This window comes from Lasiosphaeria miniovina (assembly GCF_030549165.1).
Source record: "Lasiosphaeria miniovina strain SMH2392-1A chromosome Unknown B0T26scaffold_8, whole genome shotgun sequence".
Classification (NCBI taxonomy): domain Eukaryota; kingdom Fungi; phylum Ascomycota; class Sordariomycetes; order Sordariales; family Lasiosphaeriaceae; genus Lasiosphaeria; species Lasiosphaeria miniovina.
Genome location: NW_026848227.1, coordinates 3,086,627 through 3,101,865, shown reverse-complemented (window position 1 = coordinate 3,101,865; position 15,239 = coordinate 3,086,627). Strand labels below are relative to the sequence as shown.

Sequence of the window (15,239 nt, the reverse complement as noted above, 5' to 3'; positions counted from 1 at the left end):
AGACGCCTGCCGCACCACGCCTGCCACTGCCGTCGACCCGCGTCCCTGTTGCCTCCCTTGCTTTGCTGGTCGGTACTTTACCCCTCCGACGCCTTTCTACGCGCTCGCCATTCCCACATCTCGGGGCTCGTTGGTTTTCCTATCTCGCCCTGCACCGCGTCTGGACCCGCTTAGGGCACACTGGTGGTGGTGGAAAAAAGCAACGAGCACGGCGACCAAGCCCAACGTTAAAACGAAGGCATCCGTCGGCTATCTAACATGAGCTCACGGCAGCCAATGTCCCGAGCCCGATAACTATTAATAGGAAGCAAAAAAAAGTAACGCCAGAGCACTTCCCGATCCAATGCGCCCTCAAACCGGCCCCATTTGCTCCATCACATAAGACTGCCCGTCCACCATGCTGCCCGGCAACCTTCAGCCTTTGTCCTCTTCCTCTTCCTCGCAAGGCTGGCTCCATAGACTTGGCAACTTGGACGACACCTCTGCCACTCCTGCTCATCCGTCCTCCAGTCACCATCATGACGATATTACCATGATCCCTACTGCCGGCGAGGGAGCAAGCGACCTCGGCCAGGGTCATAGCCATGAACATGCTGTGGGCGACTGTGGCGGCGGTCATCACCTACCCCAGGAGGACGGCGAGTACCATGATAACGAAAACGACGACAACGACGACGACGACGACGAAGAATACGACGAAGACGACGGCGACAGTCTATGCTACGGTCAGCCCCATCACCATAGCCACCACATCCATCACGATCAACACGACCAACACCACTCCTTCCACCCCTACCACCACCAGCATTTGCCCCACCACGGCCCGCTCTCTTTCTTCGACCATATGGACGGCTATATTTCAGACGATCTTGATATGTCTGATGGTACCGGTGATGGCGCGCCCTTGGTGAATTACTTGGACGTCACCAGCCTGCTCACTAGCGACATGGACATGGACATTTCAGACGACTCGGGCACCGGCGACTCTGTCTTTGGCGACGATGTTGGTATTCCACACGGGACTAACGCACCCGGCAACAATGCGCTCCCTTCCCCTCCGGGAGTCCTGCTTCCCGCAACCCTCTCCTTTACGCCTGTCCCTGTGGCCTTTGATGACCAGCTATCGAACACTATGGTGGTGCCGCCGATAGTCGGCTCGAACATTATGTTGACGCAGCTGGAACAGCTTGCTGAAGCAGACAACGATGGGGCCGTCGCGGCTTGGTTTGAAGGCGCGCATCCTGTCCCTCTCACCAACCCCAACCCGCACACCCTTGGCCCAAACAACTACCGCTTGACCGACTTCCTACACCAATGGGCACGGCAAAGTCGTCTCTTGCCAGGTATGTCCCGAGAAAGGGGCCGGTATCCATGGCCAAGCAGGATCAGTGACATGGCTTCCAAGCCGCTCGACCATGTCCAGTATGGTGATCTCGAGGGGGATCAGTGTGACCTCCAGGGGATCGACTGGGAAGACTTGGGAGTCACGAGGAAGGAGGCCCGCGAGCGCAGATTACTCACTTACAACAACTATACAAATAACCCAAACTCGGACAGGTGGACAGTAAGTGCCCTCTTTTTGGTGGAGAGTTGGTTTTACTGTTAGCCCTGATACTTACCCGCGCCCATAGCCGAACCTCCCCGACGTAGACCTACCTCGTAGAGAAAGCTATTTCAGGTTCCGGCGCATGGATATAAGGCGCAACATCCATCTCACCCACTTTCAGCTGCGGAATGTGCTGGGAACCACGTCTCGGACACGCGCGTTTTACCCTGGCCTCAATGCCGTCTACCAGTTCAACCCCATCTCTGGGAAGAGCCAATCTATCATGAGGTTGAGCTACGGGCCCGGTTCCAAGGTCACTGCCATGGCTGCCGAGCACGGCGTCTTGGTCGCTGGCACTTTTGGCGGCGAGTACTTGTTGCGCCATATAGACTCGGGCGAGCCCGAGGAAACAGCTTGCCAGGAAGGTATCATTACCAAAAATTCGAGCGGGATAACGAACCACCTCCAGGTCCACCAGGCCCGCACATCTTCTGCCCCGGTTGCCGCTTTCGCCTCGAACGATATGCTCTTTCGTGTGCTAGACATTACTACCGAAAAGTGGCTCTCTCAATCGGCATTTGACTTCCCGCTTAACTGCACAGCTCTCTCGCCGGATCGACGCCTTCGGGTCATGGTTGGGGACCACTACAACGTTTTTATTGCCGCGGCAGAGTCGACACTTCCTGCAGGGAACCCCGAGATATTGCAAGAGCTGTCCAGCCACCGCGACTTTGGCTTTGCCTGTGCCTGGGCGGACGACGGCTGGACGGTTGCCACAGGGTTCCAGGACAAGGCTATCAAGATCTGGGATGCCCGCCGGTGGACTGACAGCTCGGGTTACGCAACACCCGTCTGTACGTTGCGTGCCGATATGGCTGGCGTTCGTAGCCTGCGGTTCTCGCCCGTTGGCAGCGGCAAGCGCGTCCTTGTTGCTGCCGAGGAGGCCGACTTCGTCAACATTATTGATGCTCAGAGCTTCCGTTCCAAGCAGACAGTTGACATCTTTGGCGAGATTGGTGGCATTTCTTTTACTAACGACGGGCAGGACCTTGCCGTCTTGTGCTGTGATCGCACTCGTGGCGGACTGGTTCAACTAGAAAGGTGTGGAGCCGGACAAGAGACATCGTGGAACCTCGATGAGGACTCGTTTAGTGCTAGAGACTATCGATGGTGCAGGGGGGCGAGCTTCGATTGGCAGCCTTCCTATTTCACCCGAGAGAAACACACAAAGGTGACCCTTTCACGCCGACGGAGGCGAGGTGCAGCGCTAGACACTCTGGAGCCATTTTGAATTTCTCGAAAAAGGAACATACTCAACATCCGGAGAGAAAATTCTATGCTATACCAGTTATTGACTGGGAGGCCGATTCGAGCACCGAGCCAAGTCACGGGTGAAGCCCCTGCAAGTCCACGCTAAGAAAATAGCGGCCTTGGTTTGGAAGCGCAATGGTCTCCTCCTAATAAGCGCAAAGACTCGGCGTCTCGCACAAGCAGGGTCTTCGATCCTCGTTTGTGTCTCTATCATAGAGCTGTCTGGCCGGCGGTTTGAGAGACCGCATACACCACATTTGTCAACAAGAAAGCCGCGGCGTGGTGGTTATGATCATGGCAATAGTGGTGGTCCAAGGTCGCCTATTTTGAAGGATCTCGGCACCCACATGAGGAAGGGTGGCGGGCAAGCACTGACGTTTGATTAACACTCTAGAAGTAGTGTCACCGTCGGTACCGCTCTGGTAATCGACAGGAACTAGATACGTTGGAAAAGCGGATTCAATGAAAAGACCGCCCAAGAAATAACAACATACGCCTCCCGGCCACGAACAAGAGTATGACTAAATTCGGCGCAAGTTGGCGAGGCGGGACGTGGCCAAGTTACTGAGTGACTGGCCAACGCTGGAGCTTGAAACTTCAAACAGGGGTAGAGCTGGTATATATATGCGGGAACATATGTGAATCCTGGGTATATGGGACATCAAGTGTGTTGGTGTTTTTTGGTCGTTCGATTCTTCATTCATCCTCCCAGGCGTTTGTTTATATCCTGTCTATCCATAACTCGCGCAAATTTATATCCTTACGCATCTGATTGGGACGGCCGATACTTGCGTGGGCTGAGATGAATTAGTACATGGACAGAAAAGAGCACGGCTAGAAGAGAGCAGCTAAGGCTACACGCGTTTCCATGTTAGTTTTGATTCATGGGGTTTCCACGCAAGGAACTATGGTTGTCGTGGTGGATGTATTGTCATGTACATAGCACTTACAGTTCAGTAGTTCTTTGTTCTATCTTCAAAACGCCTCCTAGTAAACGACGATCCCACATTGTTTGCTCAGGACTGTTGTTTGTCTTTGCTGTATAGATATCTACTTGTCCGGCACTGAAATACATGATATCGCGTTGAAAACTTGAACGGCTTTTGCCTCTTCTTGTCGTTGCATGCATGCATGCTTGCTTGCCTGACTAAGTTAACTAACTGCCCGGGCAAGGGCCTGCCACTTGTCCGTGAAACATTCCCGACTGTGATGGAAGTGAACTGATGTTCGATAACAGAAATAGGTGGGCCGCTACCTACCTATATTGCAGGTCGTATCGTATCAGTTACAAATCGCGCGTGGAATCCCTTGGCGTGTACTGTACTAAGTTCTTTGTCGGGAGATGATACAATAAATCTGCAGCAGGTTAAGCTCTCAGACGGAGAGACTGGTACCTAGGTATGAGAGGGATGTCGAAGCGTGGCAGGGTAACAAAAACACGGAGCAACTATAACTGCCTTAGTATGAAGATAATATTCTCTTGGGATATATCTGCAGGTACTTACTAAATATTACATCGGAACGAGCAAGAGAAACCACAAACGTTGATCGCTATGCACACTAAATACTAGATAGTAAATTACAAACATTATGAATCGGATCTCCAGCAGATTCCCAAGCTATGCGCATCCCATCATGTACGGCTATACATTCTCTCTCATGTTCAACTTGCCTTGGCATGCCCGTGACAGACCCGAGTGCTTATAGGGAGGGAAAGAGGTATTTTATCCAAGATTTGACAGGCCTAGCCGCTATGGGGAATACATATATACTCGCTGGAACATTACATAGCGCCGATGACTGGATAAAAAAAAGTTAAAAAAAAACACCTATTTACTGCTCAATCCGTTGCTTGAGCCAATTTTCTTGGTTTGGTTTGGACAGGAAAGCATAAGTAGGGGGGGTTCGGACCCAGCTCTACGATGAAGAAATGGCCCCAAACACCTCACCGCAGCCCCAGTGCTGCTCACACCCGCAGTTGCCGGGCTGCTTCCACTTGTCATCGTGGAGGGAGAAGAAAACAACTGACTTGCCCAGCTTCTGCTTGATGGATGCGAGAGCCGTCTGCTGCTGTGCCACGCCGGCGACGGCCACTCCGTTGGTATTGCCAGCCGTTGGCCATCCCGTCTCCATGACATAGCCTGGAAGGCCGCAGATCTTCTCCACAATGGCGAGCTGGCTAGCGACGAAGTCACCGGCGTCCTCGGGCTTGGTGTTGGCATTGAAATAGGCATGGGCATTGCAGGCGACAACGTCGATGATGGAGCAGATGGAGGAGACATCGTTTTCGACGTAAGACGCTACAATATCAGTGGTGGTGAAAGGACCCTTGTAGCCGACACCGCCGAGCTCCTGCTTGACGTGAAGAATCAGATCCCTTAGTTGCGCTACAGAGCAGTATTTGTTATAGATGGCCTCGTTGGCAACGACCACGAGCTCCACCGATCCCCACTGGGACCATGCCTTGATGGCGCTAATCTGGGTAGCCACGGTAGGCGAGCCGTTATCGCATTGTTTATTGCCAATGAAGATGCCGAGAATGAGCTTGAGACCCAGTTCTTGAGAAATAGGGCCAACCTTGTCAAGCGTACCGCAGTCGGTTGAGTACAGGCGCAGGCTAGTGAAGCCAGCGGCAGCAATAGCCTTGACGTCGGATTCGACTTCGGGCTTCTCCTTGCAGTCGCCGGTAACTGTGTACGCGGTGTAAGTCATGGCCCACTTGTCACCCTTTCCTCCGAGCGGAGCTGCGGGCTTAGGAACCGGAGCCGCTGGCTTAGGAACAGCTAAAGCAGCGACGGCGGCAGGCTTTGTTGGTAAGGCCGAGGCTAGGGCCGGGGCAGGAGTCTCGGAGGGATTGAAGGGGCAGTACACAACGGTGGCATGCTCGACGACAGTCACGACAGCAGGGGCCGTGTAAGTGCCCGGGCAGTAAGTGGTAACAACGGGGATGACAACGGTGGTAACTTCGGTGACGGTTGTGGTGATGGGACCGATCGTGTAAGTGCCGGCCGAGGGGCAGACATAGGTGGTCGTCTCAATCACGCTCGTCACGACTCCACCCTCGGTCTTGGTGGTGGCATACGGGCAGACAACCGTTGTGGCCGTCTCAACAATAGTCGTCACACCGCCAATGGTGTGGGTGCCGCTGGGAATGACAGTCGTGGTGGCGCCGCACTCCGTGATCGTCTCCGTCACAACGATGGTAGTTGCTGGGAAAGTGTATGTGCCGGGAGTCGGGCAGGTTTGCGGGATCGGAGTTGGGACGGTGACCGGGGCCGAGGAAGTTGCGGGGGCCACGGTCGTTGTCGGCGGCGGAGGCGGGGGGGTGCTTGTGCTGGGAGGAAAGTAAACTTTTCATATCGTCAGTATTCGTCTCCCGGACATCGCCAGAAAACACGAGGGGGCTTGAGCTAGGGAGCTGAATGGGTCGACATACGGCCGGCGGGACCGGTGAGGGTCGAGTAGATGGTCGTGCAGGCGGGGACGCATGACTCGGTGTCGTTGACGGCCTTCTTCTGGAAAAGACCCTGGTGGACCTGTCGATGGTCGTGGAGGTGGTGACTGGCGCTTGCACCGCCGGCGAGGACGGCAGCGGCAGCTGCCACAAGTGTAACCTTCATGTTTGTTGATGGCCGGGACGCGGCCGACTGAGAGGAATTAGGAAGCAAAGGCTGCTTTATACGTGGTAGCTAGGTAGGTACAGAATTCGATACCCTTGAAAACGAGTGCCCGCTGAAAGAGTGAAGCGGTGGTGGTGAAGAGGAAAATTAACGAACGGCGAAAGCAAAGGAAGCTTTCGGTGATGACAATAACTCCCACAACACGGAAGAACGGAGGGAAGGGGGTAGGGGAGGGAGGAGGGGAGAGGCGGTAATTAGTATGTATTACTGCTGGCCGGGTGTGGCAGCCAGCTTGGGACTCCTCACTCGACGAGTTCAGGGCCAGGGCACCTCTCTACCACTCTCGGGAGGCCGGGGTGTACGATGGAGTTTCTGACCTGCCCTGGAGTCTCTCCGCTCTCCGTGATCCGCTAAAACCAACTCTAGCTAGGGGGTGCTAATCAGAATAAGACGCGCCCAGCACCCCAGGCCCATTGGCAAAGCAGACCTGAGATGCTGAATGGTGCGTAGCTTGTCCTTGGTGTGGGCCTTTATGATGAGGTGAACTCGCCGAGTCCATGCGGAATTTCATGCCGAGCGAGCTGTGAACTGAGCACTCCAAAAAACAAAACCAAGCAAAAAACATTACTGTCTTGTGATAATACGGCGGGGACAGACATCATCGACCTGACCTGGCACGTCAACAACTGAGAGATACAGCACTCTCTCTCTGGCTGCCTCATCTCGATATTCGAAAACCTGGCGTCTGACGCTCAGACTGACTGACTGACTGACTGGATCGGGTAAAGAGGAACGGCGCTGCCTTGCACACGCACGCGGTCCAAGTCAAGGAAGGCCAAGGGGGCGGTGGTGGTGCCGCGGTGCGAGATTCTCGCAAATTGCCATGCCCAAAAAAAGGAGGTCACCAGCTCGATGGTACGTCGCGGCCCTTTGCAGCCCTTTTGGTCGTAGCGCAGGTGGTCAGGGACGGCAATAAGCCTCCAGCACAGGCGCTGCCAGGCACATGAGTGGCAACGGCGCCCTCTACCGGCCCCCTGGAGGACTGGGGAAATGAGTTAAGCGACATTGGCAAATTGCCAGCCACACACAGACGCCATGGGCCCCAACGGCAAAAGGGTCAAGATCATCATGGAAGATCTTCTCAACTCTCGAGAGTTGGGCAGTTGGGTCGGGCAGGTCGCATGCAAGTGATTGACAGATGACGGATGATAGGCCACCGAATAAATGCTGGCGGGCCACTCACATATCCAGACCTAGGTGAACGGAGTGATAAGAGAGCGGTTGATACGACTTCTAATGGATGAGCGATGAAGAGTGAAGATGGTAGCCTTCCTTCCCAATCACGCGCCGCGCCTTTCCTCGTCTGTTCCGTAATTGTGGGGATGCTCATACTTGGCGTGCCGCCCTTCTACTTAGATTCCATAGATGTTGGTTGCACGGATCTAGGAACCCGTAAGGGTTACCTAATCTAGGCTTGACAGCTGCAGAAGTGTAGTGCAGTGCACTGTCCTGTTCCAGCCTTTTTTTGTTTAATTTTAGTCGTTGAGGGTTGGGGTTGGCCTAGCTCGCCGCAACCCCTGATTGTAAGGCAAGAGGCTAATTTATCACGCCGTCACCTGACTGCGCGAAGCTGAGGCCGCAGCAGCTCTCGGTTGAACGCAACGCGGTGCGGGCCGAAGAAAATTTCCCAGACCAGGCCGACGTTGTTCTGGCGCGCAAACGAGGGGATCGCCATCGCCATCGCATTGCCATCCCAACGAGCTGCCACGATCACGATGCTCCGATCTCACAGCCAGGCCTCGGCCTCAGTCTCGGGCTACATTTGCTGGAGGTGTCTTGGTCGCAGCAAACCTGCACCTGCTTCTGCTTTCACTCGTCCTCGTCCGCATCCTCGCCAACATGCTCGTGGCGCCGCTGCTGCGCGACTCTTTTCTACTAGCACTGCTATGAGTGCTGCTGCCCATGGGGGCCACGATACAACCTCGCACCTGCGCCTTCCACCAAACCCGTCATCCCCCTATGACGGCTCCTGGGCCGGATCCGAAGCTGACCCCGGCGATAAATTGCGCGAACGCCTCCGCAAATGGGAGATGGACAACCCGCCGCCTTCGGTGGTAGTTAGGTCAAACGATGACGCTGTTGGCCCCGTCTCCAATTCCATGTCCGGCACTGTCGACGAGTACAAGTTCCTGCGCGGCCTTAACGAACCCACCGACAGCGACACTGATGTGAGCTTTGTTGGAGACGAGCTGGTAAACGTGGGCTTGCCGTCGGTCGGCCTGAAGGCTGGCGATCTTCTCGAGCTCGGTGCCGACAGCCTCCGCTTCAGCCTTCTCGCCATTTGTCTGGGAAACTTCAACGGCTACGACCATTTTTACACCAACTCGGGCAAGTGGGTTACGAGCCAGAACATCAAGACGCGCTTCGTCGTAAGGAACTTCATCCAGGACCCGGACGAACTGCAGGTTGTCATAGATGCCCTGCCCTCCACCTCTGGCGCTGCCGACGTCCTCGTTGCTTACCATACGCTTAATGCCGCGCCCTCGAGAGAAATTGGCGCTGCGCTGATCCGCCACATGAACAACTTCGACGCCGCTGCCCGCCGCATCCAGCAGACATACGCCGAGAAGCTGAACCAAATCTACCAGCTCCTTGGCCCCGAAGAGAAGCTAATGAGCCTGGGCGAAATCGCCCGCCTCGTCCTCCCCGGCGGCCCCATGAAGAGCCATCACACCTTCCCGCCAGACGTTCTCTATGCAGTTTACACCTTTCTCTGCTCCGACGACCTCGCCTTCCGCCCCGTAGGCCAAGGTGGCCGCAACCATCAATCCTCGCTCTTTCTCATGAACACCAAGGACGACATTGAGAACGGCAAAAAGGTCGAATTGATAACACGCCAATTCTACGAGGCCCGGGCCGCTCGAGCTGCACAGCGCAGAGGTGTTGCCCCCACAGCCGCCACCAAATCTCTTGTTGGTAAGCTGGCTGAAACTAAGTCGGTCATTGAGTTCTCCGAGTTCATAGTCGAGGCGCGGAGGTTCATTGACCAGAGCCGCAAGAGCCGGAAATGGTCTCCGCATGGCATGTTGGGTCCAAGCACTCTGAAGCCAACGCCAATTCCCGTCGAATGGTCCCCAACCGCTCTCCAGATCGTCAGGTTCATGGAGCAATGGGCCGCTGCCGCCAGAGTCTCCCGCGTCTCGCGTCTGCACGGCGCTGGCGCCGCGATTCTCCGGGCCGTCGACCGCTATGGCGATGCCATGCTCCTCGACGCCAACACCGGCTGGACCTTTCTCCAAGAAATCGGCTGGATCACGCCGTGGGACTTGCAAACTCGTCACTCTCTCCACCTCCCTGGAGTCAACATTGACAGGGCTGGCATCCTTGCAGTCAAACAGGAGGATTTGGAACCAATCAAATTCGAGCCAGATCAGCTGGCACCCCTCCGGACGGAGCTCACCGGTACCGTCTACTGCATCGACGCCGAGAGTGCCGCCGATATCGATGACGGAGTCTCAATCGAAGATGCCGGCGATGGAGCATACTGGGTTCACATCCACGTTGCCGATCCCGCCTCCCGTATCAGACACGACATGCCAGCGGCCAGGCGGGCGGCCATCCTGTCCCAGAGCATCTACCTTCAGGGCTACGAGCATACCATGTTCATTGACAATACAGTCCGGGAAACCTTTTCTCTGGCGCCAGACAGGCCCTCTCTCACCTTCAGCGCCAAGGTGAACGAGGCCGGGGACATTCTTGATTACAAGGTCACGCCAGCTATCATTCGGGATGTCGTGTACATAACGCCGGAGAATGTGTCTGAGATATGCGGCGACGAAGTTGAAGACGTAACTGTACCGCCCGACAGCTTTGAAGTTGGAACGCGCCCAACTGAATCCAAATCCCCGACCAGGAAGATGGCCAAGCCTGCCGAACTCTCGGAGCACCACCTCTCCGAGATACGTATACTTTCAAGGCTTTCCAAGGCCCTCCACCAAGTTCGTATCCGAAACGGGGCCGTGCCAACCCAGCCCCCTCGGATGGATGTCGAGGTTTCGCTTGAGCATACCGAAGTCGCAAGATATGCCGACGGCTTTCTGGGCTGCAGCGGAGACCCGTATATTCGTCTCTCGTACAGGCCGGGCAATTTCAACACTTTTACCAGTAGCTTGATGCTAACTGGTGGCGAGGTCGCGGCTCGGTGGTGTTCTGACCGCGACATACCAATTCCTTACCGAGTTGAACCGCTCGCCAGTGGGAATATAGCGGCCCTCCGTGACTTCACCCAGAAAATCCTATATCCCGAACTTGCCAGTAACAAGAAGCCGGTGGGTGAGCACATGCGCACTTTGAGCGTGCTCACTGGCGGGCACGACATTTCAACCAGGCCCTCAACGAACTTCACGATGGGTATAGACAAGTACGCCAAGGCAACGTCGCCCCTGCGCCGCTTCTCCGACCTGATTGTCCATTGGCAGATCGAAGCGGCTCTGCTGGAGGAGCATCGCCGCGGCAGCTCCCTTGTCGTGAACACGAAGTCGCGAGACAGGACAGCCAAAACCTTCTTGCCATTTTCAAATGGCGACCTTGAGTACGACATGTTCCCGCTTCTTCGTCTCCGGGAGTACCATGCCAGGATAATGGAGAGGCTGGAAGGGCCCTCCTCGTGGGCCCTCCAGGCGCTTTTGCGGGGATGGTGGTTCGGGGAAAACGCAGAGCAGCTCCCACGCACCTTTCGGTTCGCTGTCAACTTCATCCTGACCAATGGCATCATTAAAGGTAAGCTCGACTGGTTTGACCAGATTGCGATGCTAGACTCAAGGCATTTGGGGGGGGTGTGTCGGCTGAGCGAGATCAAGACGGGTGATGTCTTCGTCGTGGAAATAGACACTATCATTACTACTTCAAGGAAGATTTACGTCAGGGCGTTGGAAAGGGTCGAGCAATAGACTGTGGGTTGACTATTGTGTGTCCCAAGCGAACTACGTACATATGTATAAATTATTAAGTTTCACTGTGCCAGTCCCTGACTACCTACCTACCTAGGTACGCTGAGGTTTCCAGTCGCCCACTTGCACTCTATGTGGGTGGTCAAGGGGAGTTTGGTCGCTCCTTGTGGTACCTAGCTGAACATATAACGCTACACTAGTTGAGATGGTGCAGTCCAAAACAAAAAGAAAAAGAAACTACATCACTCTACTTTGTAACTTCCTTCTTCTCGCAAAAGACTTGAGGCCTTCCCGGCCGTGAACAACCATATCGGCACCGTATAGCCCCGCTGGCAAAAAGCGTAGTTATAGAGCTACAGAGTAGCCCATCATCAAGTCAAAGAGAAGAAAAAAGACTGCTTGGTATCATTCAGAACAGCGAGTACGAAACGAACTTGTTATCCATGACCGACACGGACAACATGGACACGAGTCCCCCCCAAAAAGAAGAATCGTTTGAAGAGACATGTGCTGCTACCATGACGCCATTTTCGTGTTGGAGCCTGGACTCTCCCGGACCCTGCCAGGTGGTGTCCGAACTTGTCCCCTCCCACTTTTTCTACGCTCTTCATATGCCCACATTATATACAATACAAAAAAAATTGCAAGGAGAAAACGCCGCCCCGTCCGTACCCATTGCTTGCCAGGATACCGCTTTGAATGCCCATCACAGCCCGGCAAGCACGCTTTGGATGCCGACGCTGCTCGAGTCATCTCTCCGCTGGACAAAAGCCTTGAAGTCGGCCTTCAGCAGCTTCCTGGCAGTGCTGGCGGGGCCGGAGGTAGCGCCGGCGGCCAGATTACGGGAGCGTTCGCGCAGGGCCTCGGGGCCGATGATGAAGAGGTATCCGACCTCGGTGAGCATCTCGACCGTGTGCTCGACGTCCTTGGACAGGGGCCAATCCTTCATGGTCGAGACGTACTTTGCAATGTCCTTGGTGACCATCAGGCCGCCAGTGGCGTTGACGGGGAACTTCTTGAAATGCTCAAACAGGAGGCGGTGGACGGCGACGGCCAGCTCCGAGCTGAACATCTCGAGGTTTTGGCCGTCGACGGCGCGCCCCGCCTGCGCCGCCACCTTGGCTGACAAAAACGTGCAGATAGCCTGGCACGTGGGTGTCTGCAGCGAGTCGACAAGGCCCTCGAGGTCGTTGTCCTTGGGGCGGAAGTCGACCTTCTTCTGCTGCGCCAGCGTCTTGGTAACCCAGTTCACGGCCACATCCATGGTGCTCTTCATAACGGCGTTGGTCTTGCGCTCTGTCGCCTCTATGGCGACCTTCGCCTGAGCTTCCATGTGGCGACGCACTGTGGTGTTCGACTCAGCTAGGCGGATGAGCACTGTCGTGATGAAGTGGGACATGAGGTTGGTAATGGTGACGGCCGGCCTGACGCGCGGCAGGTAGGACAGGTCGGGCTCGGTCTTGACGTTTTCTTGGGACGTGGCCTTTTCGAGGGCAGCGTCGAGGGCCGTCTCGACGTAGACCTGACCCATGCTGGTAAGGAGAAGGTTCAGAAGGGCATTGACGTCTTTCGGCGTATCGCTTGCCGACCCCATCTCAAGCGCCCTCCGCACGCTCTCGGCCAGCCAGATTATCATGCGCTTGGCGAATGCGACGTTGAGAATGCCGTCTTGCTCTGTCACCTCAATGTCATTCTTGTTGCTACTGTTGTCCTGCAAACCAGCCACGCGAAGCATCATGGCTTTCTGCGTGGGTGTGAGATCCGAAGATTCGAGGCGCTCCGTGTAGGCATCCTTGGCCGTAGCCAACAGCTGGGTGCCCTGCTGGGCGATGGCGGCCATGAAGCCGGTCGGGGCCTTCTTCCTCCTGGAGTGGAAAAGGGTGAATTTGAAGAGGAGAGAGTTGTACATTTCCTCCAGACTCTTCTTCTCGCGGTCGATGTACGAGTTGCCAACCAGGTATGGGACAAACAGCTCCTCCAACTGCTGGTCTAAGGTCTGCGAGATTTGGGCCGAGCACGGCTCAGGATGTTCTGTGAGCCCATGGGTTTTGAGGTCCTCGACCAAGGCACTAATGTAAGAACGCGACGCGTGCAGCGACCGCAGGAAGGCTAGAGAAGATATGGTGAGCCCCTTGTCCAGGACCATCTCCAGGCGCTGCTGAATGGATTGCTGAAAGACGCGTTGTATGAACTTGGACAAAACAGTCTCGTAGTATGGAAAGGCTCGCTTGATGATAAAAGACTCCTCCTGCATCACAATTTTGACTTCGTCGACGAGGGACTGCAGACTCGGCTCCACGCCTGGCGGGTCAGAGTCGGGATCTGCGAGCTGCTCCCATGTCTCGCCATCGGTGGTGACCTCGTCTGTTATGAGTTGGTCGCGGTCAATGAAGAACTGGTGCTGGTTCACAAAGGCAGCAATAACGCTGGCGCCGCCGTTGAAGTCGTAGAGCACTCTGGCGCACTCCATCATGTCGTCGAAGTTCTGGCGGCGGTAGCTGTTGTTGAATTGCTTCAGGAGGTCTTGTTCAAGCAACTCCGAGAACTTCTCAAGCACCTCTCTTGTGTTGTGACGGCGGGCAGCGGCCGCGACACCGTTGGTAGCGCCGTTGCCGCGGAAGCCGTTGGACTGGCTCCACGAAAGGGGGTCGAGGCGCTGGCTGATACGCATTAGCTGGCGGGCGATGACGGCACAGCGGACCTTGTTCTCGGGGCCGCCCTGGCGCTGGATCTCCTCGAGCGATGTCAGCTGGCCGGATTCGCTGACCTCGGTCCAGCACTGTATCAGGAAGGTTGCGTCCTGCGCCTTCCTCCGCTTCCTGTCGAGCTCCTCGAGCTTCTCGCCGATCTGGACGGCAACGTTGCCGCCGCCATCGGGGCCGGAGCGGGAGGCACCGTTGCCGTTGGCGTTACTGCTGCCATTGGCAGGGGTGGGGTTGTTGAGGGTCAGGTCTAGGGCCTCAAACTGGGCCATGGACTGGTCGAGCTTGCGGCCCAGGGTCTCGAGGGTCTGGTCATGTTGTATCTCGGCACGGCGGACTTGTGACAGGAGCTCTGATTCCTTCTCCTGCAGCTCGTTCGATAGGGTGCCCAGCTGTCTCAGGGCGTCTGGCCAGGCGAGGTAGGTCAGCAACCTGGGAGGAGAGGGGTGAGGCGAGAGACAGTATGTGGGGAAATGAATGCTATGGCATACTCTCAAAGGACCTTATCAGGGGCTTGGGATCGAAGGCACTGAATGCGGGACCGGAGCGACGGCTGGCGGGGACGGCGGTCTCGGCGAGCGAGTCGACAAAGTCGCGCACAATGAAGTCCTTGTTGGAGAAGTCCTCGAGGGTGAAGCTGGGGCCCTTGGGAAAGAGGGCGCGCGAGCTGGCGCTGGCGGACCCGCCACGTTCCAGTGTCAGGGTCATGGACGTCGACGTCGACGACATGGACGTCACTTGCTGGCGCTCGCCGGCCGCCATGGTTAGCGAAGCTTGCGGTCGTCGTGGTGGCTTCTGCGCCGGAGAGCCACGGCCGCCGGTTCCTGTGACGGGCAATGCATCTGCTTGCGACGACGCCATGCCACGGACCACGGACGGCACCGTATGTCGACAGGGTACGGATAGGTAGGTAGGTAATTAACCGGTGTCGGTGTCTGCTGCCACCTCGGCCGAGAGGTTAAGTGGGTATTCCGCAGGTCGGTTAGATCACCAAACGTTATGCTACGTAGTAAGGTATGGACAGTACATACAGTGGCTGCTGCGCCAGTGGTCTCGCACTGCAATGCACCCGCGGCACCACTCACAGCACCCCTAACCCACCGCTTCCCGT

At 56.0% G+C, this 15,239-nt stretch overlaps 4 protein-coding genes across 4 annotated transcripts; 2 read left to right on the top strand and 2 right to left on the bottom strand.

Moving 5' to 3' along the window:
- Positions 1 to 532: 532 nt before the first annotated feature.
- On the top strand, positions 533 to 2,837 carry B0T26DRAFT_657920 (WD40-repeat-containing domain protein; the record flags this gene model as incomplete). Its single annotated transcript, XM_060438827.1, has 2 exons — positions 533 to 1,564; positions 1,632 to 2,837. The coding sequence occupies 2 exons, from the start codon at positions 533 to 535 to the stop codon at positions 2,835 to 2,837; spliced, it is 2,238 nt and encodes a 745-aa protein (XP_060290648.1).
- Positions 2,838 to 4,774: 1,937 nt separating this feature from the next.
- Positions 4,775 to 6,477, bottom strand: B0T26DRAFT_757293 (glycoside hydrolase superfamily; the record flags this gene model as incomplete). The annotated part of the gene is made up of 2 exons (XM_060446229.1): positions 4,775 to 6,207; positions 6,294 to 6,477. The coding sequence occupies 2 exons, from the start codon at positions 6,475 to 6,477 to the stop codon at positions 4,775 to 4,777; spliced, it is 1,617 nt and encodes a 538-aa protein (XP_060290647.1).
- Positions 6,478 to 8,423: 1,946 nt separating this feature from the next.
- On the top strand, positions 8,424 to 11,426 carry B0T26DRAFT_658657 (uncharacterized protein; the record flags this gene model as incomplete). Its single annotated transcript, XM_060438891.1, has 2 exons — positions 8,424 to 9,449; positions 9,495 to 11,426. 2 exons carry the CDS (start codon positions 8,424 to 8,426, stop codon positions 11,424 to 11,426), a joined length of 2,958 nt encoding a protein of 985 aa, XP_060290646.1.
- Positions 11,427 to 12,132: 706 nt separating this feature from the next.
- Positions 12,133 to 14,836, bottom strand: B0T26DRAFT_659078 (exocyst complex component Sec10-like protein; the record flags this gene model as incomplete). Its single annotated transcript, XM_060438925.1, has 2 exons — positions 12,133 to 14,534; positions 14,620 to 14,836. 2 exons carry the CDS (start codon positions 14,834 to 14,836, stop codon positions 12,133 to 12,135), a joined length of 2,619 nt encoding a protein of 872 aa, XP_060290645.1.
- Positions 14,837 to 15,239: the final 403 nt, after the last annotated feature.